This window comes from Mytilinidion resinicola, assembly GCF_010093595.1.
Source record: "Mytilinidion resinicola strain CBS 304.34 unplaced genomic scaffold BDZ99scaffold_17, whole genome shotgun sequence".
NCBI classification, from domain to species: Eukaryota; Fungi; Ascomycota; class Dothideomycetes; order Mytilinidiales; family Mytilinidiaceae; genus Mytilinidion; species Mytilinidion resinicola.
In genome coordinates, this window is record NW_022985453.1 from 894,337 (window position 1) to 918,295 (window position 23,959).

Here is a 23,959-nt window from a genome sequence, read left to right on the forward strand (position 1 = left end):
CAGGAGCTTTGACATTTCCAAAAGCTATCTCAAAGGGTTTTATTCAAAACTCGGTGATTCCCCTTCGTAACTACCCAGGTATGCCGGCCTTCGTAGAAGAGCAACATCGCAGATACCCCGGACATAATTGTCTCAGTCTCATTTTTTCAACCCGTACCTCACCCACCCCATTCCGTGCCGAAAAAACAATCTCCATCCGAATCCACCCCCAACATCATCATCCACACATCCATACTCCCTCTTCTGTCGATTGGCCTCATTCGGGCTCTGGTAGGAACCATGCTCGACATCCACATCCTCCTCCCTCTTCCGCTTCTTCAGCTCCGACATTCTCCTGCCGAAATCCCTCTGATGCATCATCTTCTCCATCATCGTCTCCCTCGCCTCCCTCGTCTTCACCAACGTCTGCTGCTTCTTCGCCTCCATCTCAGCCGCGATCGCCATCTCTAACTTAATCGCCTGTCGCTTCTCCTGGACATTCTTCAAGAAGCTAGCAAAGAGGCCCTCGCCGAACTTCACAGGTTCCCCCTTCCAGTACACTTTCTCTGCTATCGACGGCGTGGCCATGGCAACCTCCGCCCACTCAGGAAACATTCCGACCACCTCATATTCAGCTTTGCTCACACACTCCGGGCTCAAGAGGTATCGAGGAGGATGCGAAATCATTTCGATCAACTGCAAGGCCCGGTACCAGAAGATCTTCTGCAGCTCCGTATGCGCCGTTCGCAGCGGCATCGCTTCCTTTGGGCCAAGCGTGAGATCGAGCTTGACGGTCTTCACCGACTCGGGGAGTTCTGCAAGCCGATCGATCCAATTGGAGTACTGGGTGCTGTAGACCGCCGCCATCTTGCACATCCTCCAAAGACCCTCCTTATCCTCATTGAAGTTTATGCCTTCCCATATCTGATCGAAGACTTGGATCGTGATTTCTGGGACGCCGAGCCACGCGCAGTTCTTCAGTCGTGTTGCGCGCTCGTTCAAGAGCTGTTGAAAGGCGCGGAAGTGCGTGAAGGTTTTGGGGTCTGGGGTCTTGATGAGGACGAGGGGATCAGTGCTGGCGCTGGGGAGCCAGAGCGGAAGGATCTCGTTGATGTCTGCTTGTAGGGTCTTGCAGACTCCGAAGAATGGAGTGGATATGCGATAACCTTTCTTGTTGATTATAGCAGATATGGTCCCCGAGATAATGTGCTGTCGGAGTTCGGCGGGCAGGCTGAGGAAAGTGGTACCCGACATTGCGAGTTGGTGGTGATTGGTTTGGTACAGTCGTAATGAAATAGGGTGATTGAAATGGTGGTGATGTTGCGGATTGGTGGAGTCGGGTTTGGGTGTAGACCGAAGGGTGGTGGTTTTGATAGACAGGTTGGTAAGTGCGTGGAAAACTGTGGAGAGGAGTTGAGGAGGTAGGTCCTGCGTAGCGAACATTCGGTCCTCCTACTTTCCTGTGATGAAAGGTTGTGAGTTGGCCAGTGCCGGGGCGAGAAGCGTCTTTCATGCAGTCAGTGAACGAAATAAACAGCCATCCACCAGCCAAATACATCAAGGCTCGGACAGTTTAGGGTTGACTTAGATATCTAGTAACTTATCTTCATGAGCACGATGGTTTTACATATGATCAACTGTACTACAAGGCCAATCCATCTTTATCGTCAGTTCATAGCGGAAACGCATTGTACATTGCCTGGTCATAGAAACCCGTATACTCGTTACCGCTGAATGAAGAGCTTCGTCGTATTTTCAGCATTCCGAATAAGAGAGCAGTTTGCCATATTGGACAGATGGTAATATATGCACGGGAAACCGTGCACGAGGTGGTCGCCACTTCTAACTACCGCTCATGATACTTATTAAAGGGTGTTATCCGCACCTGAGAGCCTTATAGTAGCGCGATAAGTCATCATCAGCCTTGTGTCCGCTGTGACGCCTAAATTTAAGCAAGGTCGCCACGCTGATCGGTACCTCAGCTAGTGCCGCATGCCCCACGACCACCGACACACCGGCCAGCTTATTCAACCTCCCCAGCGAACTTCGCAACAAGATATTGTATATGAGCTAGAGAGCCACGGGCACCCCCAAACTCTACCTTGGCTTCAGCATGGATGGTGCTAATACTAGCGATGATTCTGCTTGGTCAACTTTTGCAGATTTCCTGGAAGCATCTTCGCGGGTTCTGTGCCTCGTGGGTGCTGGGCTCAGCGCACCATCTGGTCTGGCCACCTGGCGTGGGACGAACGGGCTATGGAACGACATCAATTTGAGAGAGCTTGCCTAACCCAACAAGTTTCAAGAGGATCCAGTCACAGTGTGGAGCTTTTACGGCGAGCGTTTACTCAAGTCATTGGCGGCTCAGCCAAATGCAGCACATCATGCGTTGGCGGCTCTTGCTAGGTGGCATGAAGGATGGTTGACTATCAATCAAAATGTCGATGGTACAGATATTAGTCTGGAAGACAAGGAATCGTGCGGGCGGTGCGCTAATATCATATCAGGGCTTCTCGAGCAAACCGATCATCCCATGTCAAGGCTACTGGGCATTCACGGCACATTGAAGATTGTTCGATGTACCACATGCGATTACAACACCAACGTTCATAAGCCGCATGACATTCCGTTCCTGCTGTCGCTGTCCAATGCTAATAATCAATCACGCTCGGCAGCATTATCCGACCTTCCACATTGCCCCAAATGTACAATCTATTGCGCCCAGGAGTTGTTTGGTTCGGTGAGAGACTCGCTGCTGGCGCACCAGACAGAATTGATGAGTGGATATCGGAAGAACGCATTGATCTGGTGATCGCTGCTGGTACAAGCTTGGAAGTTTTCCCAGCTGCAGAATGGGTGGATACAGCGCGAGCATGTGGAGCATCTTTGGCTATCATCGATGCGGAAAAAGACCACCGGCTGGTGGATGAATTAAATGACAATGACTGGTTTTTCAAAGGAGATATCGCGGTTATTCTACCTAGTATTCTACCTAGAATACTAAACTTCTCAAACGTTGACGTCACGCAAGAAAATAATATCATTATCGACTTTGCTGGGTCCTAATAACATCCCGTCTTTTATATATTCTTCGCTCCTTTATGTTTGACACGGGATCTCAAAATCCGTTTTTCTATAATGCAATCAAGGTCACGTGTAACAAATTCCCGAGTGCGCCAAAGCGGCTAAGCGAGGATAAGAATTGTTCAAACAAATTCTTACATCTACCGTTCATCCTCTCAACATTATGTCTGCTCTCACTGACGATCGAATCATCTCGCTCTGTCACGATCCGACAACCACGATTCTCTCAGCGCCGCAGTGCTTAAACAAGGTGGTGCGCATTACAGACAGCCTGGCCGTGAAGTTTGGACATTTTGTTACCGCTTAAGAATTTAGGAACTAACAGGTCGCACAGCGGCGCCTCGACGCAGACATAGTCAATGTGCCGACAGCTTATCAGTTTGTGCAGAAAGAGGAGATTGGGTATATCGTGATGGACTACGTTGATGGCGATACGCTTGACCTGGTGAGCGCAAAAAATATGGCTGAGGAGCTGGGCAAGGTCTTAAATTATATCCATCAACAGGGAGCGACGAAGCCGGGATCACTTGGAGGCGGGCTAGTATCTGGTGTGCTCTGGCCTGAACATGAGGAGGTGGAGTTTTCGGAGACTAATGACCTCCAACTTTGGCTCAATTAACGTTCACCCAGCTTAGGGCACAAACTTAATCTTCGTCGCCATGCCCTATCTATGTGCCATCTGGATTTTAATCCAAGAAACATTATGGTGGATGGCAGTCGCATCTATCTCATCGACTGGTCCGCCGCCGGGTATTTCCCTTGATTCTTCGAGCATATATTATACCAGTTCCTCCCGCGAGATCGTAGCTTCTTCAATCTTCTAAGACCATTTCTCGCTCCCTTGTCTGATGAAGAACTGGAGAGCGCAAAGATTGTGGTTGAATCTTTGCGACACAGTCAATTCCATGTTTTGTGAGTCACAAGCCGAATAAACCTAGGCGCCACTGACCAGGGCCATCTATCAGTCCGGGGGCCAAGGTCTCCCAGAGAGCACGTATTGGAGCGTAGGCTTATGAAGTATTCGATGTTCACTGTTAATGCTGTGCCGGCTCCGCACATCTATGCGCGACCAAAGTACACAGAAAACCTAAACAAACTACGCGATACTGTGCCGCACGTCTCAATTTGTAGCAGGTTTGCCGTCTGACCCGTGCACTGCTGCTACCTGGGTTTCATCATTTTGATCGCTAGCAGTCATTCTTGGAATTTGCTGAAACATGCTTTTCTTGCGCCAGGTGACTCTGCGGGTTGCGGAAGCCAGCCAGCCCAGCAATTTCTAGGGTTATCTAATCGGCGTACTATGCGGCACGTGGCAAGCTGCTCGCTTTCGTCGAATGACTGCTACAATGCGAAAATTCTGTCCTCTGTTCATCCTGTACCGTATCCCGTCTGAAAAGGCATCGCCTGCGCTAGCGCAGAGCCTTCCATGCGACCTTTACTGCGGTAGCCCGTAAATCAATTTTGATGGTCGACTACGAGGTTGCATCACGCCTATATTATTAGCAACACTATCCCAGAAGCTGTGTAGGTACGGCCAAAGCCGTGCAGCACTTCCCGCGGCAATGTAGCGCGCCGTCTCGAGATGCTGGATGGCCAGATAGCTGTTTCGTCAGCCTTCGGTGGTCAAAGGAGACATGGACAAAATTTACATCCAGTGTCGGCATCCGGATCCCTCGGATGAATACTCGAACCTGTGGAGGTTGTTATGATGGATGACTTGGCTAATATAGCCGACTGGCAGATTGCTCGAGGTTGGGGGAAAGTCAACAATGAGGACATAATTGTTTGTGATGGCGTAGGCGTTGGCAACAACCGTATAGACTGTGTCATGTGGCAGCGAAGCGAGCCTGCAACTGCGGTATTCGTCACATTGTCCTTCAATTGGATGTTAAGAGACCAATGATTGTAGTTGTCGTTGTACGGATGGCAAACTGCTTGGATTAAGTGGACTACGCGAGTGTCGTTGCTAAAGTCCGTCATCTAGTGGGCATTAATGATGGACCAAGGCTTGGGTGAAGGACATACCGTGGAATGAATCAGCTGAGTGGCTTCCGATGAAGGTGCTACAATTCGCCTGCGCTTCCAATTAAAGCGCAGTCGTTCTGTTCTTTTGGGCTGGCCTGCGGGCAGCCTGGCGTACGGAGTAGTGTCGTAACAATTACTAAATATATTAGTCTAAGCTAGCTAAGTCTGCCCGAGTAAAGGCCGGTAATATAATAAGGTTTTATTAACTAAACCTCTAAGTTAATACAATTATAATATATATTATCTCCAGTTATACTACACAGTCTCTCCACGAACTAAACCTTGGGTAAGAGTATATAAATTTTCAATTTTAGGCGGTTTGTTATGCATGGAGTGGTATGGTTTCAGCCACAAATCCCTATAACTAAGGTTTGGCTGAAAGTCAGGCTCCTTCGCGATGCAAAGGTACCACTGCCATCGACTCCTGATTTAAGAGTTTAGATTTAAGAGAATTATACTCAAAAGGCAACTCGTTAGAAGCGTTGTTAAAGGCAGAGATGGCGGTTATCGCCAGGAGGGTGAGAAATTGATCCCCGAGCCGGTCTCAGCGTAAAGCTCCACATTGCAATCCATCCGAGGGTACCGACTACGATGGAATCAGCGAGGCGGGCGTGGCGCAGCCGTCCTAGCGGCCACGGCTGCAGGACAGATCAGGACCACGTCCGACTGAGCGGAGCGGCTGGAGAGTACGAGGAAGAGGCCGGAGGCCAGAGTACGGACACATGCACCGATCCACAATGTGAAACGGAGCGACCTGTTGAGGAAGATCGACGTTCTGCGCTGTGGGGGTTGCTGGTGAATGATACGCGCCTAACCAAAATAGGATTAGCTACAACTGCGATCAGACTTGGCAAGCTGGTGAAAACAAACACCAAAACATTCTCAGTTCACCATCTCTCCAGCATCTAGCGCATCCTTTCTCTTACACATTTCAATTACGCCATGAAGCGTGCACTCTCCTGTCCAGACTCCGAGCAGACGCACAGCCATCCTTTGTCCCCAAAACGACTGAGGAAATCCTCCGACACTGGCCACTGCTGCCTGCCCCTCGACGCTTCATCGCGGCTCTCACGAACGCTTCCTCTGACGCCTGAGAATCTCCAAGCGCTGTGCTCGCAGTCAACGCTATCCATCGGAGAGTGGGCAAGCCACGACGATAGTTTCGGCGAGCCAGAAATGGGCCCCCCAACGCCAAGTGTCACATCGAACGATAGTAGTCAAAGAAGAAGACCATCGAAGCTGAGCTACCGGCGACGATCTCAGAGCCCATCCAAGAAGACAAGCACCCAATATCGATCGAGGAATATGGCCGATGCGAGCGTCTTTGTAGACCACTGTCATGACCCCCCTTGGGACGTGACGGATCAACTCAAGCATATATTTGGAGTGTCGATGTTGGACGACATCGGGCATGCCTCTTTTAGCGGTGGGAATTCTTGCGTCCCGGCTATTCAAAGCACAATTGCAGAGCTAGCAGAAAAATACTGTTGTAAATCAAGGCAGATGACCAAAGACTGTGCTGGGGAGGGTCAGTGGAAGAGCCATCTGTTAACGATTCTTGTGGAGCCTATGCAAGAGTTGTGGCCGAACATTCTAAAGCTGAGCGCGTCCGAAAAGCGTAGGTTTGTCCGTTCCGCTTTTCCGACACAGCTAATTTTGCCGTAGCATGGACAAGCGAACTCAGGCCAACCCCACCATCCTTCGAGGACATACTCTATAATGACTCCCCTCATGTCGAATCTCATCAACTAACAACTGAACATCAGACTCTGCCTCCGCCTCTGCCGGCCCAAACCTTCCCCGACACACCAATCTTCAGCGCGCCATCCAATGCTCCTAGCGATGTCACCGACGATCCTAATCGTATTTCCATACCGAAACCAGACATAGCCCTTGGACTTGCCCACACCTCTTTCGCTCGGCTCCAAGGCAAGATACTATGGGATCTCCAGGACAACAATCGCGTTCTTAGCGGGCCGCATCAGTCAGGAGTTGGTCTACACTTCCCTTTTCTTATTATAGAAGCAAAAGGACTAGCTACAGGGTCGAATATGGTTGGAGTGCAGAATCAGGCTGCTGTCGGCGGCGCCTGTGCTCTCAACATATTTCGCGACCTGAAGGTCATCGCAACGATTCATGTGCCTTATACTTCTAGTAACCAACCTAAACCACGGCAAATCCTTTTTTCAGTGGTGACAGAAGGACCTGTTCACGAAATGTGGGTTCACTACCAAATAGGCGAGGCGTATCACATGACGGTGCTACGGATATGGCGGACAACGATTAGGAAGGAGGCGAGAGAATTTGTGCAGGCTTTGGGCGAGATATTGAAATGGGGCGTGGGCGATCTCAGGGCAAGTGTTCTGAAAGAGCTCACTACCATCGAAACGGTGCTCCGGGAACGCAGGATTGAGTGATTACTCCGATTGTTGATGCGCTTGCTACGTTGCTTTTTCTCCTTCGTACTCAACTTTTTCTTCTTACTGAATTTTGTGGATCACGTAACGAATACAATGGCAACTTATGTGTGTTTTTTTTTCCGCCTCCACGAGTCCAGCCTCCATCTCTTCCCTCTCCACGTCACCCAACGCCCGACCTGGCTCACTTCGACAGCCTGATAATCACAACGGAGATCAATGACCTCGCGCCTGTCTTCACCCTTTCTATCTTGTCCAATGCCCGACCCGGTTAATGCTAACAACACAGTTCCATCTCTACCTCCACCTCCACCTCCATCTCCTCAACCACGGCCCTGCCCAATGCCCAACCTGCTTGTCCTAATGAATGTTGACAGACGATTATAGGGTATAATGTGTGGCGAGAAGAACTCCGAACCCACATTTTTGGTGGATTTGATCGAGTATCTTGCCCCGCTCGACAAAGTCTGTGTCACGACTGAAGGGTCTGATAGCGCACGGTTCTAGCACTCCCGTTCAACAAATTATGTGTACTCAAGAGGACAGCACGTTTTCATGTGACTGAAGCTGATGCCTTCAGGGCGATAATTTCAACACGGGCCACAGTGCTGCAGGAGCACTGTGGCCCGACGGTAGAGATTATGAGAGAAGTGCTAGATAGGTGGGCGTCATTGAGTGTAACGAAGAGCGACGAGCGCGTGCGAATGGCGCAACAGGTTGGCGAGAATTTATGATGGCCGCTCGTCGCCGGTGACCTTAGGAAGTATGCCGCAAGAGGCGCGCTTCAAGCGTGTCGGAGGGGACACAATGTAACGTAGTCTGCGGGTGAGTGGGCCATGGACGTTTTAGCACTCCAGCTATCTCAACAACCACCAAATATTTCAAGCTGTAACTTGGAATAATAATATAAGTAGCTATTCTAATATCATATGTTCATTGTTCAGATTTCTCAACAGCCCTGTTTAGCCGTAGTAAAGTTTTGGTTAGTTTTGGCCCCCAAAATCAGGTATTATATACAATATAATCAAATCATGCCTCTATTGCTCCAAACTTTCTCTTAGCTATTAGAAAGAGCTAGATAGTATATAGCATCTTAAAATTGTACTTTATATTTTGTAGTTGTTGAGATTGCTGGGGTGCTAAAACGTCCAAATCGCGCCAATAATGGGGTGGCCCACTCGCCCGCATGGCCCAAGGGCCCACTCACCCGCAGACTACGTTACAAAGGGCCAGGCTCGATGAATAATCAAATATGTTGATTTTCTGCCATGCCCGCGCACAGGCCGCCGGGCCAATTAGATCTAGGCGGTGAGCGATCACGTGACGAACACAAAACCAAATCCGGGTGTTTACACCAGCAATTCATCACAACATGCCTCAACACCACGCCGGAGGGCGCGTTAACGGCGCGTCTGACACCTCGATCCAATTGAAATCAGCTGTAATTACGCTCAGAAATTTGGTGCGCTTGGAATGGGCTGATATTAAAGCCAGAACTGGGGTTAAATCATTAACAGCCTCACGAATCTACAACAAGGCCGTAGACGATGCCGGCAACGCGGATTTTAACAATCTCCTGGCTACTCTCTGCCCCAAATCAAAAAGGCCCGGGGGCGCCCCCCGTGTATCCAATGGCTTAGAAGCATCTGCAGCAATTAGGGCTAATATAATGCGCTTTCTAATATACAAATTATATAAAGCTAGATTAGGGGCTGCAGCAGAATATAGCATTGCTAAGATAGGGCGGCATTTTCGCATGGCCCGCCGGCATGCCAACCAACCTCTCCAATATTCCCCTCCAACAAACCGACTAGCCTCTTATGGCATCCACGCTACATAACTCACGCCGTCGCTGATATATGCCGACTGCCCAGCGGCGCAGAAGATAGCATGGCCCAAAGAGATACTTTTGCGATCTGGGGAGTGTTCGTATTGGGTTGTCACGACGACGATGTATCAGACATGAACGCGAGATGAACAAGCATTAGATTCAATTGATGATAGCTACGTACAGCTGTGTGATGAATCAAGAGAATTGGTGAAGAGCAGAAGCAGGGGCAGAGGCAGGTCTATGTACAGGACGGGCCGCGAGCTAGGGCTAGCAGGGCCAGGGGCAAGCTACGCCACGGCGTAGCGCGTGTAACGGGCAATACCGTTACATGGGTTATGTATACGCTGTCCTTCGTGATTCGAATGGGGATAACTATCTGATCACTTGTGCCCCCTATGTATGATCCGGGTGGCCCAACCGCTCGGAAAATTCCTGTGCGCTGCGAGAGCTAGTATATTTAGATACGTGTATTAGTGAAGGCTAAGAGAAACGTACATCTGGAAATTGCTTCATCAGAACATTCTCTCTCTGACTTTTCAGGGCAGCCATCTGCCCCTCTGCGCTACACTTCTGTAGGGTATCTGGTCGCGCCGTTGTAGCAGTATATTCTGTCTCATGTTTCATCTCCCACTTTTCCAGTTCCGTATCAATATCTATTAGGAACTGCTGGAGATGCGATGGCATAGGTAGTATAGGTAGATTGAGTTGGTGGGTTACTTATTTTGGTAGGTCCGCGTGGATCTCTAAATAGTATGTTAAAAAAAATGGGAGAAAACTGTAGAGCACGGTGCATTGCTTACCTAAGAGACAACAAAAGCTTTGCGGAAGAAGGGGGCGTCTTCAAGGCGTTGTTCAGTTTTGCACATCTTGGCGGAGGGGTAGGCATCTGCTCAAACGTCTAGACCATGTGACTGCCCCACCACCCACCTGGTTGGGCTCCAATTTCCGGCCCGATTTGTGCTGGTCTTGTCACGCGCTACTCTCCGTGTTTTGCCGACTAGCGTAGTTCTACGACTAAGCCACAGAGCCTCATCGAACGTCAACTCTCATGCCTTCCTTTTTGACGTGTTAGGGGGGTTTTGCGGTAAGTCAGCCTTACGAAACGGCGTCACAAGCCTCCAAAATCGGCAGCGAAAACGCCGTCAGATTGTTTAAGGTAGTAATTAAGTTCTACTAAAAGCTATCTTAGCTTAAGCAAATTAATACTAAAGGCACTATTACTAGTATAATATTATTACTTTGTTATTATGCTAAACACCTTAAAAAGCCTTTTAACTAGATTTCTGCGCCTATAATATTATTTATGTAAGGGGCTGGCAGAGGCCTATCCAACGAGTATGCGAGAACAGAATAATTCTATTGAAGAAGAGACGGAAGCAGGCCAGCTCGAAGAGCTGGAAAAGGGGCCTGCCAAGCCCGGCCTCGTGCACGGCCGACAGCTAGCTAGCAGCCAGCTCCGGAGGCCTACGGCCGTAGGAGCTTCCACCAGGGCATAGCCCGTAAACAGGGCGCAGCCCATCACAATTTAGCTAGCTTTAAGAAGATTCTTGCAAGAGTTATTATAGAAGCCTACTTAAGTAATAGTTTCCTCTATACTAGCCTGCATATTATCCTAGTATCTATTATTGCCCTGCTTCTACTTCTAATCTTCTATAAAGTCGGCGTTATAAGCGGCGGGCCTATATAGATATAATAATCTACTAAACTATTTAGAGTTAGTGAATTAAATTCAGTTGCTCAAGCCTTTATAGGCAGAGAAGAGAGTTTGGCAGTCTTGGTTCTATAACCCGCTGTACTGCCGGTACTGCTAGTTCTGGTTCTACTGCCTGTGGCGGCGAGGGGATATAACGGCTGGTAATTCCGTTGTGGCTCCGGCGAGCTTGTATCACTGCTCACACTTTTCCTGCAGTGAGCGGACCAAGGGGCCGAAATACCGTGTTGATTGACACAGTCTCCATCGAACTTGTGCCCAGGTCGGAGAAGGCGCTTGCCCGAGTAGTTGTATTCCAGGCCGTTGTGGCTGACCACGATATCAAACTTCTGGGGGAATGGGAGCACCATGGCCGAACGCTCGAGATATCGAACGCTATAACTATCGAAGAGGAGGAACGAGAGAAAGGCCATGACAAACTGTGAAAACCGTGGGCTATGATTTTTCCTGGGGCACGGCGATTTCGATGTTAGCTGGATTTATTCATCAAATAGCTCTGAAGAAGCCCAGTGGTTTCGATGCTGGCTCGTGCGCGTACTGGGACTGAAAGGAGGGAGAGAACTGCTGAGCTGTATCGGCGTTTGATTTGGTTGATTCGCGCGAGACGTGAGGGCCGATCAAGTGGGAGGCAAGTTCGTCTGGCTGACGGGCGACTCCTTGATCCTGGAGGTAGGAAAAGGGCGTGGTTTTCAGCTGGAGGGAGTCCTGACTGGTGAGAAGGTTGATAGAAAGGTAGCTCTTCTCCTGCCGCGCGCTCGCTCTCCCCAGCTTCATTTCCCACGTGCCTCGGCCGCCGAAACCCCCACTCGGGAACTCTTGGCCTGCCGCCAAGGTGTCGAGGACCTAGCGACTGAATTTTGTCGAGATTCGAGGCCAACACCACCTTTTCTCAAATAACTCAATAACGACGCATGCTAGCGTAGAAATGAAATCATGGCGAGATGCCTCTAGCTAGGGAGAATTTTTGGCGAACTTTTGGAAATGAAAAACTGTAAGGTCATCAAAATAGTGGTGGGGTCGGCGAGTGCGACGAGAAAAGGGGCCTAAGCCTCCTGCCTAGGTAGATAGCTGCCAGCGTATTAGCACCCCAGAAAGACGCACTAAGGGTTCGAATTTACAAGCCCTATGTCGCCTTGCCTTCAGTACCTACCTACTTTTCGTCTAAGCGTTGAAATGCCCTACAGGCGGCTTTCTCCTATGCAGCGGCCACCCCGACCGACTTACTTCGTACCTCGGGGCTATATACTTCCGCCGCCGACAACACCTACATATCCGGCAACTCTTGGCCGCCGCCAAGCGTGAACAAAAAGTGTCAAGCACCTAGCGACTGAATATTTTCGACTTTCGACGCCAACACCACAGTTTCTCCAATAACTCAACAACCACACCTGTTAGCACAGAATTGAAACCAGGACAGGAAACATCTAGTCGCAGAGCATGCCTGGCGAGAATTTGGAATAAGAATATTGACGCGCCATCAAAATAGTGGGGTCCGCTCGCGTGCCGCGAAAAAAACAGGGCAAAACACCTACCTACCCACGCCCCTACACCCTAGAAACACGCCTCGAAACACTACACATACGATGAATATCCAGCCTTGCACTTGAGACTTATCCTCTGCGCATAAAAACCCCCACAGCTACTACACCAAAATATTCGCCTCCTTACCGGTCACCTCTCACGGACTCACCATAGACGACGCGAAAACTCGAAGCCGAACTCTTGTAATACGGATGCTAAGTAGGGATTAGCGTACGGACGATGGCGGCGATGATGTCGACAAGCTCGTCAAGTGTTCCGGAGAGCCCAAGGTATTTGGCGGTCAGCCTGCAATGGCTCCTAAACACTTCAGCGTGATGGGATTTGCGAGATCTCATGGAGGACCGCGAGCGGCGGCTGCCATAACTCATGCCTATAGGACGACACCTCGCGATCGTTGCTACAACTGCTCTTGGCCGGTTAGACTAGGAGGACGGCTTCCAGGGACGTTCGACGAACAGGACTGCCCGAGAGAGCTGGGGATCTTATCGTCAGCTTAAGCGGCTATTACATGTCACAGCCAGACTTCAATGAAAGAGAATGGAAGCTTCACTCACACTTGTCGAGATTCTTTGATAGCACAAAATAAAACAACATAACAATATTCCTACCTACCTACCTACCCAGCCCCTCCTCACGCATACTCACATCACCCAAAACACCACCACCTGTAATCTAAACCATGCATTCAATTCAGTACCTAACCACCTCGCTCTCCCATATGCAGTCCCACTCCAACCTAAATGCTCCTTCCTCTACCCACGCTCCCAGCACAAATCCTGTAGCTGCATCTTTCAACCACACCCAAAAGCAGTAAACCACTCAGTGCTTAGCCGCCAGGCAAAAGAATCGAATAACACTGAGAAATACAACACAAACCGCACGCCCACACCGTCGGCCGTGCACCGTCGCGCAAAAGCATGCCTCCGAAAGAATAAAAGCCCCTCACAAAAAGGAAATGGCACCGCCTACTCCGCTTTCTCGAAACGCCAACCCGTGAAACTACCCAGATGTGTGTGCTGCCCGGCCGTGCTCCGTATGCGCAATCGATAAGCGGTCATACTACCGCCGCGCAGAACCCGCCCCCAATCATCCACGCAACACAAACCCGTCTTTACATGTCTCATGCTCACGGTCTCATCAAATGCACAAAAATCGTGCACTTCTCCCCCTCCACCTCGCCCTTCCCATCGCTCTTCTTCTCCTTCTCTTTCTCCGCGACTGCCTCGACCTCGATCCTATTGACGCCCTGCACAAGCTTAGCCTCAAACACCGGCCGGCCCTTCTCTTTCTGCCCGTCCTGCCGCGTGACTTCCAGCATGCGGGTATTGTTGACCGTGACGAAGAGGCGGTAGAGGCGGGACGTCGTAGCGACGGGAATGTGCGGGACGACCTGGAGATAGTGGTACGCGGCGGGGAGGGTGAGGGTGAGCGATTGCTGTGTGCTGTCGCGCGAGGCTGGGATGAAGTGGGACCACGGCTTATGCTGGCTGAGAAGCGGGTGGGTGTTTAGTTGTATCGATGGAAGCAGGGCATCTGAGCCAACTTTGACGACGTTAGTATGATTGATACGGTATATAATGTTGAAAGGCTTACCCTTGCCAGCGGCCCGTGCGTGGTTCTCGAAAACCGGGGGTGGTTGCGTAGTGTAGTTCTGCGGGTTGTATCCAACGGATTGACCCATGTGTGGGTATGGGAGAGGACTGCCACTCGCGGGTCGTGGTGTGATATGTTGTGGTGGTGGCATCACTGAGCCGCCCAGCGGTGTATGCACAGGAACGCCGAGACGTAGGTTCTGCACCTCGGGAGCTGCACTCGAGAGGCGAATCGAATCGAGAGCAGGGGATTGAGCATGGTAAGTTTCTGTCTTGACACCGTTCAAGCCTGGAGATGCGGCAGCACCATAGCTTGCATCACCACTAAGAGGAGGAATGGATCCCGATCCAGACCTACCACCACCGAATGGGTTGCGAGGTCCTTGAATCTGGGACGGTGTCTCGGAAGAAGTCGGTCTCTGCCCGTTCATGCTGGCTTGGACGTGGCTTCGCTGCCTCTCTAGCGCGCCGCTATCGACGATGACGCCCGGTGTACCTGAACTGCGGCCGGCTGGTGTATCTGGCGTTGGGGTACCAGGGGCGGGACTTCCTTTGAGGCCTCCTATCCTCAATTTGATGGACTGTTGTTTTGGCGCGGACATGTTGATCTTCAACTTTGGCTGAGGCGGCTCTTCCACTTTCGACTTCGCTTCTGCGAGACGTTGTCTAAAAATTTCCTGTGGCTGTTAGCTAACGCTGTTCATTGTCACAAAGGGAAAATATAGTACCTCGAACTCAACAGCCAGGTTGAATATGTCACTGCCATCCTCATTATACGCTTTGGCATTGCGCCAAATCAGGCTCATCTCATCTTCGAATGCCTTCCAGCTCTTCAAATCGGTGAAACCTGTAGCTGGCTCTCTGCCTCTAACCCCTTGCACCTTCTTCTTGACGCCCATCAACGACATTGGGGTCTTGATGGTTTGGTAATAATCCTTCAGGGACCGATTCGGCAGGTTGATGAAAGGTTGGAATATCTGGAGGTCGGCCTCGGTATAATGTATTAGTTGTTCGACGATCTGCTCCTGGGCTTGCTGGAATGATTTGTTGTTATAATCGGCATTGTCGACTTCGGTAACAGCAGACCGGCTAGTTGCGCGCAAGTTCTTTGGTGCTGGGGTGTGTTGAGCAGGCGCTGCACGTCGTGAGCGATCAGCACTGTCGTGCACTCCGGCCGCTGGCTTGACGGCCGACCCGGTGACTCCATTCTCCTTCTCTTTCTCTTTCACCAAATGCTCTGGTATCGGCGTCGGAACAGCAATGTATCCAGGGTCCCGGTAGGCAGGGTTATGCTTGACCATGAAGTTCGATGCCGTCTTTCGAACTCGCTCCGCATCGTCGTAGATGAGAGATTTCCTGTCATTGAAGGTCTTGGCGTTGTGGACCAGCCGTTTGAGGTCGCCTTCGACCTGAGCGAGGGAGGAGTATTGTCCGGCTTTGAGCTTGTTCTGTTTTTACCACTGTTAGCAAATGTTCCAATACCATTACTACGCTAGATATCCCTTCTAAGCGACTGTATGGGTGAAGCCCTTGCAGTGGAGGATGTCCACGCATCTCTAGATCGTGTGTACAAGGCTGAAAGGTCTTCCCGGTGTATTTCGAGAGTGTAGGATGGGGAATGGAGGGCATGCGTACTTCAATGGTGTCAATTGCGACAGGGAGGAGGATCTCTTCGTAGTAGACGGGGAGCACATTCTGCAGCAGCTGTTAGCCCAGGCCTATCCCATGGATGTAGAAGGCTTACCTTGTCTGGAAGAGTAAGGAAATGGGTAGCAATCGGGCGACCTCTATAGCATAATGTCAGCGGCTGAGCAGGCGCATATACATGCTCTCCGATCGCAACCAGGCGAGGCTGGCGCAGTCCCGAGCCACAGGAGGCACTCACGTCTTGTCCTTTGCGGCCTTCAGCGAGTCGACGAACTTCAGGCCGACGGTCGTCGTCGTCTCGACCGTCTCGATGACGGGGTCAGCGTCGCCCTGCAATCCATCGCGTCAGTCGTGCTATTCCCGTGCATCCCGCAGACTCGAGGCCGCGGCGGTGGACAGCGGCGGCGGTGCGTTCGACGGGCGTGCGGTGCGGAGGGGCATGGAGGTGCGAGGTGGGAGATGCTGCTGGTCGTCGAGCCCTAAGCGTCGCGCTCGTCGACAAGGAGCATCTTGCCCAATCCCAACCACCAAGCCACTGCTCGCCGTCTGCGCGCCGCCCGCCCTCTCACCACCGGCGCATTCGATTCACTCACCGGCAACTTCTGGCGTTTGGCTGCGCGACCCTCGTGGTCCAGCGTCGCATTGCTCGCTGCCTTGCGCTTGGCTTCGCGGTCCATTTTTGCTGCAGCTAGGTCGCTGCGGTGGAGTCAATGATAAATTCGGTATCTCCAGGCACAGATCCGGCGTGGTGGTGGTTGCGACGGCGGGCGTGAAATGGGCCTCATTCGCGTTCGCTATCCTGGCGTTTTGGTCAGGGCGTGTTGGGAGTCGCGTCACGTGGGGCGCACGGACCGCAATTCACACAAAATACTTCGTATGGACACATCAGTCACAGAACTCAGGCTGCCATCTCAGCGACGTTCGTGTATAGGGATCAGCTATCAAGTGCGCAATCTGCGTCTAGACATGTTCCCTGCTTGGGCCTCTGCTACCATCAGGGTATCGCTAAGAGAACAACTACAGGCCAACTACGGGCGGCGCTAGCCCATCAACAATCGCCAGAGAAGACAGAAAGGAACAAGAATCGTGAGGGATCATCCAGGAGCACGAGGTGCTGCGGCTACTTCTTGACTTGCTCAGAAGCAGTTCTCTCGAACTCCTTCTGTGCCTCTACTTCCTTCATCTCGCGCACTTTGGCGAGCACCACCTCCCTGAAGATGGCAGACTTTGCAAGCTTGCTGAGACGGCCACCCGCCTTAGGGGGACCAGTTGTCGTTGCTGGTATGGTCAGACCTCTGTCGGTGCTGTGTGCCGCGACTGCCTCACCCGCTGCCTGGCGAGCGTTCGCGGGTACGTCCGCTTCGCCGGGAACATCTTCTTCGTCGTCCTCTTGCATTTTGAGGGCTTCGATGCGGTTGGCAAGCTTGACCAGCTCGATACCACGCCTGAGACGCGCTTTTGCGACGTACGCACGGATCTCGGGAATCAAGTTGTGGTCAGATGCGGTCTTGCCGCTCAGCCATACATGTTTCAGAGCATCCTGCAGCTGTTAGTTTGGTGATACTTCAGGATCCACTGGCCAAACGTACCTCACTAGTCGGCCTCTTGTCGGGATTTGGCTGGAGAAGAAGGGTGATGAACTCCTTGGCGTCCTTGCTAACGTCCTTCCAGTAACGCTCGTGGAATATGAGCCGTCCGTTCTTGCATTCCTCGATCAGGTCTGCGAGATTCTCCGACCTGAATGGCGAGTAACCGCACAGAAGCGTGTAGGTGATGACACCCATGGACCACATGTCGACAGGCTTGCCGTGCCCCTTCTTGAGCATGACTTCCGGGGCAGCATATCCAAACGAACCAGCCATTGTCGTCAACACTTCGTTCTTGGAGTCCAGCATCTTGGCAATGCCAAAGTCGGCGAGCACTAGCGACGAGTCTGGTTCTTTTGTGAGGTATAGGAGGTTCTCGGGCTTCAGATCTGAGTAGAATTAGCTGGAGTATCTTTGGATGAATGGGACGCGCGTACCTCTGTGGACGACATTGTTGTGGTGGAGGTAGTTGACGGCATCGAGAACTTGTCGGATAGTTTCAGCAGCATCCTTCTCTGTGAACTTGCCCTTCTCGCAAATCCTGTCGAACAATTCTCCTCCAGTAGCAAGTTGGGTGACGATGTAGTATTTGTCCTATCAGACCGTCAGCAGCACGTCGGCCAATTGAATCTTGAACGTACCCTCGACTCAAACCAATCATGGAACCGGACAATGTGAGGATGCTTCATACGCTGCAGCATTTCCAGCTCATCGTAGACCATCTGCTCATTGCCTTTGACGTTCTTCTTCAAGATGATCTTGACAGCCACCTTGCCCTCGGGGCAGGTAGCCTCGCGGACAATGCCATAGGTCCCAGCTCCCAGCGTCTTCCCCATCTGATATTTAGATCTGCGATGATTGTGTTCAGTGTATTTGGCGTCGTCTAAAGGGAATGTGAGCGTCGAACTTTTTGTCATAGCTATCGGGCTGACCATGCAACTTGTTGAGCATGCCTGCGACTGCGAGGAAAAAAAGGTCAGCACCAGGCCGGGCGTAACAGGGCAACACTACTCACGACTCATTTTGAAGTCGACGTCCGGGGCAGAGCCTCAAGCGTTGCGCTGTCAGCGAGGGGGGTTCTTCGTGAGCAGGCTGCCAAGCGTGCTATCGGAGGCGGGGTAGAACTATAGAGCTCGGTGAAAGAAGGTGTAGAATGGATCGCTAGGTGTTGAAGGTCGGTTTGAGGAGCAGGGCAGGTAGAGGCGAGTGAGCGTAGGAATATCAGAGACTTTAAGCGTGGAAGCTTCAGCGCTGAATTGGCGTGTCGAGGGGTTGCGTGGTTTGAGAGGAGGTGGGGGCAGGTGCCAGCATCGCTCCTGTGTCTGGCCAAAGGGACACTCCCTGGGGCTGAGAGTGCGGCTGAGCTGCACCGGTCGGTCAGCGTTTCCTTAGGCATCTCCTGAACAAGGCTGGCGGGTCCAAAATTGGATCTTCTTTATAACACAGTTTGCTCCGGAGCAACAGGCGGCGAGTTTCACGATCGATCGAGGTTGGAGGCGTGCCCAAGGCGTGAAGCTGTGGCGTTCTGCTCCCTTGTTGCAATTGGAACCTGGCGCGTCCCGTCTTCCAAGGAAGCGTCGATCTGGTCCGACGTCATGGGCGGTAATATGCACGAAACACTTATTTATGAACAGGCAATCATTTCCACTTTCTCTTCCACTGCCTGTTTGCTATCTACCTAACTGAGAATTCTCCCATCCACGTCCCAATTCCCTGGAACCTCACCTCAAAGCCCACCAAACCAACGCAAAACAGCGCCATGCCTACTACTACGTCCGTCCTCACTGTCCTCGCCGGCATCCTCGCCGTGATCTCCCTCGCCGTCTATTTCTTCGGCATTCCCCCAGAGCTGAAGAGGGCCATGGAAAAGAAAGCACTCGAGACCATGGGAGAGAACAAGGCTTCGTATCTTATGAAAGGTGCGTCTATCCACCCTTCTCATGGCCCTGTGCATGTACTGATTGTTGCCAGACCAACTCAGCAAGATCCCAGAATCCGACCAGCAGAACGTGAACGAGGTGAAGAACGGCCTTGGCAATGCTCTTGGTGGAGGACTGAAGAACCCAATTGGCGAGAAGACTGGTGACCTTGGTGATGATCTCACCTCGGGCTTCACTGGTCGCTGATTTCATCATCACAGCACCAGGCCTGGTCCGGGAACGCGTGAGGATGTACTCCCAGAAGTCAAGCGGGGAGAGTGTACGATAACATATCCGGAAGAAAATAACGGTTGATCGGCGGATACGATGGGTTATGACGGGTTTCCTACTTTCAACGGCCTGGTTCTCTGGAAGGATACTTTCGGGGGGTGGGGGTGTGGAAAAGTATTTGATGGGTTTCAGTGCTCTTCGATGATTCCTTTCTTTAGGTGCAGCGGGCGATCCTATAAACCCACTCTGAGGCTCCGGGAACGCTGATAACCACCTCTTTCTGTGCTTTCTAGTGACAAGCTACAAGTCTGTGCACACTCGTTTGATATAACGTGCGGTACCCCAGTACTTTCAAAAATGTAGCCGCGATTTCGAGATCCCTGCAGCGAACTCTAAGCTACCTTGTGACTAGACTAGCCAGGATGCCGCCCACGGGGAAGCTCCTGAAACTTGTGTCTAGTTTCCAAAATGGCGCTCAAGCAGTGGCGTATCTATGTAGGTAGACTTCTGGCCTAATGTTGTACGCTCTTATGAAACGTTCCTCCAGGTCGCGAACCAAAGCAGTTGATGAATCCCTACAATAATCCAGAACTGGGCTTGAAATGCCTTCTTCATCGTTTTGTGCTGGAAATAATGTTGACCGAGGAGAGCTCCTGGCCAGCCCCCTAGCATTTCGAATAAGTGCATAGTGGTCTCACGGACACGCCACCCTGAGTTGCGAGATCGGTACTTGTCGAAGCCGTACATGATGAAGGTGGCTAGACTCATGACGGATGTCAACATCAATGGCCATGTGATCCCACGACAGAACAGGCGCATTCCTCCGACTAGTGGAACAGCGAAGGCACCACAACCGATGATAGTCGCTGCGGTGATTGGTCTTCTCTGTGGACGGATCTTTTTCCGAGGGGCGTTCTGTGGAACCTTTCGAGGCACTCTGCGGAAGCCATTCTCATCGAAGTTGCCAATGGAGGGGTTGTATTGGGCTTGAATTCGTCTGTTGCTTGACGGATCCATTATGTCGTCCAGTAGCTTCTTCTGTTCCGAATGTTGAACCCTCAACTCGTCGATCGCCTTTTGCATCTGATCAAACGTGGCGAAATTCTTTCGTGCCTTACGCAGATTGCTGATCTCCGAGAATACCTTCTTCTCGTCCACTATCTTCATGGTGCTAGTATCGACTTGTTTTTGGAGGCGATCGATCTCCCGGTCCACATCTTTAACGGTGCGAAAATTGATGCGGCCCTTCGCAGTCTTGAGCTCATTCTGCCGGAATTTAATCTGCTCATCGAGCTTCTTCATCTTTTCGAAGATGGCGTTCCTTCCAGACATGCTCCCTCTCTGCAATTCCCCGATCTTCTTCAATTCGCTCTTAAGCTCTTGCTGCCTCTTCGCATTGGGCGAATCCCTGTTGTTCGGTCGGGCAAGGTCTTGTTTCGCGCGAGCGGCGTTCTAAAGGGAAATAAAGTTAGACACCGCAGGTGAGCGTGCAGATTGTAGAGAATGATGAGAGATTGACCGAATTCATCGATTGATGAGGCACAGGCGTGCTAGTAGGGATAAAGAGCTTGGAGGTAGTTGTATCTGGTTCTGAGGCGCATCGTCATCAACATGTATAGATGTTTGTAAATGAGTGTCAGGGAGAGAGGTGTTGGATAAGCGAAGCTCGGACGGCGTATGAAGACATCAAATTCGGAATAGCCTCGCTGACTCGCTGCGTAAAATTTGAACGTCTCCTGTCAACCTCGCCTCGTGCATCCTCGATCTCTGGGCAACAAAAGTTCTTCCGGTCTCGGCTTACTTATTGCTGGATTTTCAGTCGTAGCAGCCATCTATTCGGGTATATTTCAGAGATCAAAAACCCTCCTAGGCCTTCATCACGAGCTCAATGAACAATCTGCTTTGGTATAAGATATTCTACTCTTAGGGATATAACCGCACTATCTTCGCATCGTCCTGACTGTATGCACACAGTACGAGAGGAAGAATGGCCCTTCTCACGGATCTTCCGGATGACATTCTGCTCGAGATTCTAGCTTACTTCGAGCACTCCAAACGGGACTTGCTAAGGGTCTCAAGCACATGCCGTCGATTGCTTGCTCCCGCGCGGACTCATATCTACCGAACCGTTGACATTCTAGTCTACTCCGCCCGTTCGTTTAATCCAGGAGACATCCGTATAAAAAAGACCGGCGTGATCCCCCGGAGTGGTAATCCGGAGCCCGACTGTAATACTCTCTATCTATTGCTCCGCAGTCTTGACAACAATTCGTCAATCGGTCGTCTGGTAAGAAGTCTCTGCCTCTCCTGGAACTCGTTCCCCAGTAAAAGCCTGGAAAATGCCCGTGAGCTGGAAAAGCTGTTCAAAGCCTTGCCGAACCTGAGACACCTTGAAATTTCAGACAAGAAGTTTGCAAACAACTTCAATCAGCAAGGACCTGACTATCCCGACCATACCAAATACATTCTTGAAGAGAGTTCAAAATATCCGCTGCGATCATACGTATTAGATTTAGGTCGACTTACCTCGACCAAGCTAGCATCAGCTATGATCCTGCCGACCGTCGAAACGATCACCACTCCACGCTTCTGCGACATTGGGCGCGGGACTGGGCCACTCACTATTCTGGACCCCAATCTGGAAGATTTCTTCGCATCTCGATTGTCTGCGCCCTCCAACCTCAAGAATCTTGATTTGGGAACATACCGGATCTCATTACCAGTCCTCGAAGGAATCCTCAACTTTGCCCCGAAGCTGCAAAGGCTAAAAGCAACTCTACCAGGCCGGAGCTGCCGCTATCAAGATCGCGACTACGGCCTTGTAGCGTCAGATCGCTGGCTCAATCCATCCACGATCTCTCGAGCTCTCCAACCCGTGCACCATACCCTAGAAGAGTTAACCATGGTGAACGATCGTCGCGCTTGGGCAGGCACCGACAACACCAGAGCAGACTTCACTGGATTCACGAAACTTCGTAAAATGTGTGTCGCGCCCGGGTTCTGGTTCAAATGGGGCGCATTCGCATACGGAGAGCACATGAACATCGACCACGGCTTTGTTGCAGACCATGAGGATCGCTGTGGGTTGTGGGAGCTGCTACCGCCAAATTTGGAAGAATTAGAGGTAAACGCCCACTTTATATCTCTCATGCTATAGCGAAGCCTAACTGCAGGTATAGATATACTTTCAATTCTATTCCGGAATCTTCTGCGTCTCTATCCCTCACGTCACGAAACTCGAGAACATGCTAGACATGCCTTCTAAACACTACCACTGGATCCAAGAACTCGCAACTTTTAAGTCAACCGCCTTCCCTAGCCTCCGCTCCGTTCGTCTGATCGAGCAAGTGTTGACAGGCTTAACTGTTGGAGACGGCATCTCCTTCGAAGAGATGGCCTGGACGCCTCCGAAAGACTTGCTGGACTCCTACACCGAGGCAGGTGTGGAGCTCAAGGTCCAGCTGAGGAGTAACTACAGGGTCAAAGAGGTGGAGATGAAGTCGTGCTGTGCGGTCGCCAGCGCTTACGGGCGTTCGTGCTGTGCGGATACGAGCTGAGATTCTTAGCAGCCAAGCATTTTGTCACTATAAACATCGTAAGATGCATGGAGGAGAGCTAGTCTGTGAGATCTGGGCTGGACGTTAGCATGCTACTAGAAGAGAGTGAGAATTAGCTGAGTCTCGGGTAGGGTCTCGTATCATTGACGTCACCATCGACTTCGCCATTTCGATTGGCGCGTCTTTTTACATTCTGTATCCTATTACGCCTAACCTCCTCTTATTATCAGCAAAGAGGAAAAACAAAAAGAGTAGCGCCTATAAGCATGAATCAAGTGTTCCCTCCCACTTATCTGCACCCAGACCAGGCAAAAAAGAACTTCCTCGGAGCAAAACACCACCCTCTTTCGAGGGTGTAGCCACCCCGGATGGGGTTTCTCTATGTCTCGCCCGCCCGCGGTAATTTTCAATTCCGTCATCTTAACCGGCGCTCGCAGACGCCTCACGCACCAACTGCATACATCCTCTTCACCAGGCTTCCAAGCCTCTCTACGAACCAGGCCGCCCGAAGTCGATTCCCTCAGGCGAACCTAAAGGAATGCTCCAACTTTTTAACACCGAAGGTCGAGTCGAGAATCGAACCCGAGACCAACTACAAGACCCAGGTGAGGTTTGTCGACGGTAGTGAAACACTACCTCGGGAGGTAAATGCCTGGACTCCGGCCGCGGGCTTACACTCGGTGTGGCCGACCAACTGAGCTGCTGGGCAAATTAGTAGATGAGGGGTTTGGATTTTACGCGGAATATATAGATAGGCTCACGCTCACAGGCAACGCTCACAGATGACGTAGGGAACTCACGTCACCTAACAGTTCACGTTTGCCTGTAGTGAGCGCCT

The 23,959-nt window shown here is 51.2% G+C and overlaps 11 protein-coding genes across 11 annotated transcripts; 6 read left to right on the forward strand and 5 right to left on the reverse strand.

Annotated features, from left to right (window-relative positions):
- Positions 1-2: 2 nt before the first annotated feature.
- BDZ99DRAFT_103253 (uncharacterized protein) lies at positions 3-1,906 on the reverse strand. The gene has a single exon (XM_033712333.1). The coding sequence runs from the start codon at positions 1,420-1,422 to the stop codon at positions 139-141; it is 1,284 nt and encodes a 427-aa protein (XP_033573022.1). The 5' UTR covers positions 1,423-1,906; the 3' UTR covers positions 3-138.
- Positions 1,907-2,092: 186 nt separating this feature from the next.
- On the forward strand, positions 2,093-3,045 carry BDZ99DRAFT_510955 (DHS-like NAD/FAD-binding domain-containing protein; the record flags this gene model as incomplete). The annotated part of the gene is made up of 4 exons (XM_033724508.1): positions 2,093-2,219; positions 2,286-2,426; positions 2,487-2,684; positions 2,747-3,045. 4 exons carry the CDS (start codon positions 2,093-2,095, stop codon positions 3,043-3,045), a joined length of 765 nt encoding a protein of 254 aa, XP_033573023.1.
- A 181-nt stretch (positions 3,046-3,226) lies between these two features.
- Positions 3,227-3,682, forward strand: BDZ99DRAFT_524290 (uncharacterized protein; the record flags this gene model as incomplete). The annotated part of the gene is made up of 2 exons (XM_033725885.1): positions 3,227-3,340; positions 3,398-3,682. 2 exons carry the CDS (start codon positions 3,227-3,229, stop codon positions 3,680-3,682), a joined length of 399 nt encoding a protein of 132 aa, XP_033573024.1.
- A 2,292-nt stretch (positions 3,683-5,974) lies between these two features.
- BDZ99DRAFT_574286 (uncharacterized protein) lies at positions 5,975-7,638 on the forward strand. The gene is made up of 2 exons (XM_033728361.1): positions 5,975-6,706; positions 6,754-7,638. Exons 1-2 carry the CDS (start codon positions 6,031-6,033, stop codon positions 7,503-7,505), a joined length of 1,428 nt encoding a protein of 475 aa, XP_033573025.1. The 5' UTR covers positions 5,975-6,030; the 3' UTR covers positions 7,506-7,638.
- A 1,565-nt stretch (positions 7,639-9,203) lies between these two features.
- On the reverse strand, positions 9,204-10,200 carry BDZ99DRAFT_103344 (uncharacterized protein). The gene is made up of 4 exons (XM_033712334.1): positions 10,137-10,200; positions 9,832-10,079; positions 9,667-9,784; positions 9,204-9,441 (listed from the first exon to the last, which is right to left on the reverse strand). The coding sequence occupies exons 2-4, from the start codon at positions 10,018-10,020 to the stop codon at positions 9,347-9,349; spliced, it is 402 nt and encodes a 133-aa protein (XP_033573026.1). The 5' UTR covers positions 10,021-10,079; positions 10,137-10,200; the 3' UTR covers positions 9,204-9,346.
- Positions 10,201-13,715: 3,515 nt separating this feature from the next.
- Positions 13,716-16,505, reverse strand: BDZ99DRAFT_524292 (Bromodomain-containing protein; the record flags this gene model as incomplete). The annotated part of the gene is made up of 7 exons (XM_033725886.1): positions 13,716-14,131; positions 14,183-14,858; positions 14,910-15,629; positions 15,817-15,876; positions 15,926-15,968; positions 16,067-16,158; positions 16,422-16,505. 7 exons carry the CDS (start codon positions 16,503-16,505, stop codon positions 13,716-13,718), a joined length of 2,091 nt encoding a protein of 696 aa, XP_033573027.1.
- Positions 16,506-16,800: 295 nt separating this feature from the next.
- Positions 16,801-18,695, reverse strand: BDZ99DRAFT_466352 (Pkinase-domain-containing protein). The gene is made up of 6 exons (XM_033720751.1): positions 18,430-18,695; positions 18,322-18,373; positions 18,056-18,263; positions 17,852-18,008; positions 17,418-17,803; positions 16,801-17,368 (listed from the first exon to the last, which is right to left on the reverse strand). The coding sequence occupies exons 1-6, from the start codon at positions 18,434-18,436 to the stop codon at positions 16,949-16,951; spliced, it is 1,230 nt and encodes a 409-aa protein (XP_033573028.1). The 5' UTR covers positions 18,437-18,695; the 3' UTR covers positions 16,801-16,948.
- A 478-nt stretch (positions 18,696-19,173) lies between these two features.
- BDZ99DRAFT_395175 (uncharacterized protein) lies at positions 19,174-19,540 on the forward strand (the record flags this gene model as incomplete). Its single annotated transcript, XM_033715936.1, has 2 exons — positions 19,174-19,333; positions 19,386-19,540. 2 exons carry the CDS (start codon positions 19,174-19,176, stop codon positions 19,538-19,540), a joined length of 315 nt encoding a protein of 104 aa, XP_033573029.1.
- A 317-nt stretch (positions 19,541-19,857) lies between these two features.
- BDZ99DRAFT_103414 (DUF1294-domain-containing protein) lies at positions 19,858-21,196 on the reverse strand. The gene is made up of 2 exons (XM_033712335.1): positions 21,084-21,196; positions 19,858-21,016 (listed from the first exon to the last, which is right to left on the reverse strand). The coding sequence occupies exons 1-2, from the start codon at positions 21,090-21,092 to the stop codon at positions 20,093-20,095; spliced, it is 933 nt and encodes a 310-aa protein (XP_033573030.1). The 5' UTR covers positions 21,093-21,196; the 3' UTR covers positions 19,858-20,092.
- A 345-nt stretch (positions 21,197-21,541) lies between these two features.
- Positions 21,542-23,476, forward strand: BDZ99DRAFT_574290 (uncharacterized protein). The gene is made up of 2 exons (XM_033728362.1): positions 21,542-22,688; positions 22,744-23,476. Exons 1-2 carry the CDS (start codon positions 21,552-21,554, stop codon positions 23,119-23,121), a joined length of 1,515 nt encoding a protein of 504 aa, XP_033573031.1. The 5' UTR covers positions 21,542-21,551; the 3' UTR covers positions 23,122-23,476.
- Positions 23,337-23,865, forward strand: BDZ99DRAFT_466355 (uncharacterized protein). The gene has a single exon (XM_033720752.1). The coding sequence runs from the start codon at positions 23,490-23,492 to the stop codon at positions 23,817-23,819; it is 330 nt and encodes a 109-aa protein (XP_033573032.1). The 5' UTR covers positions 23,337-23,489; the 3' UTR covers positions 23,820-23,865.
- The last annotated feature ends 94 nt before the right edge of the window (positions 23,866-23,959 follow it).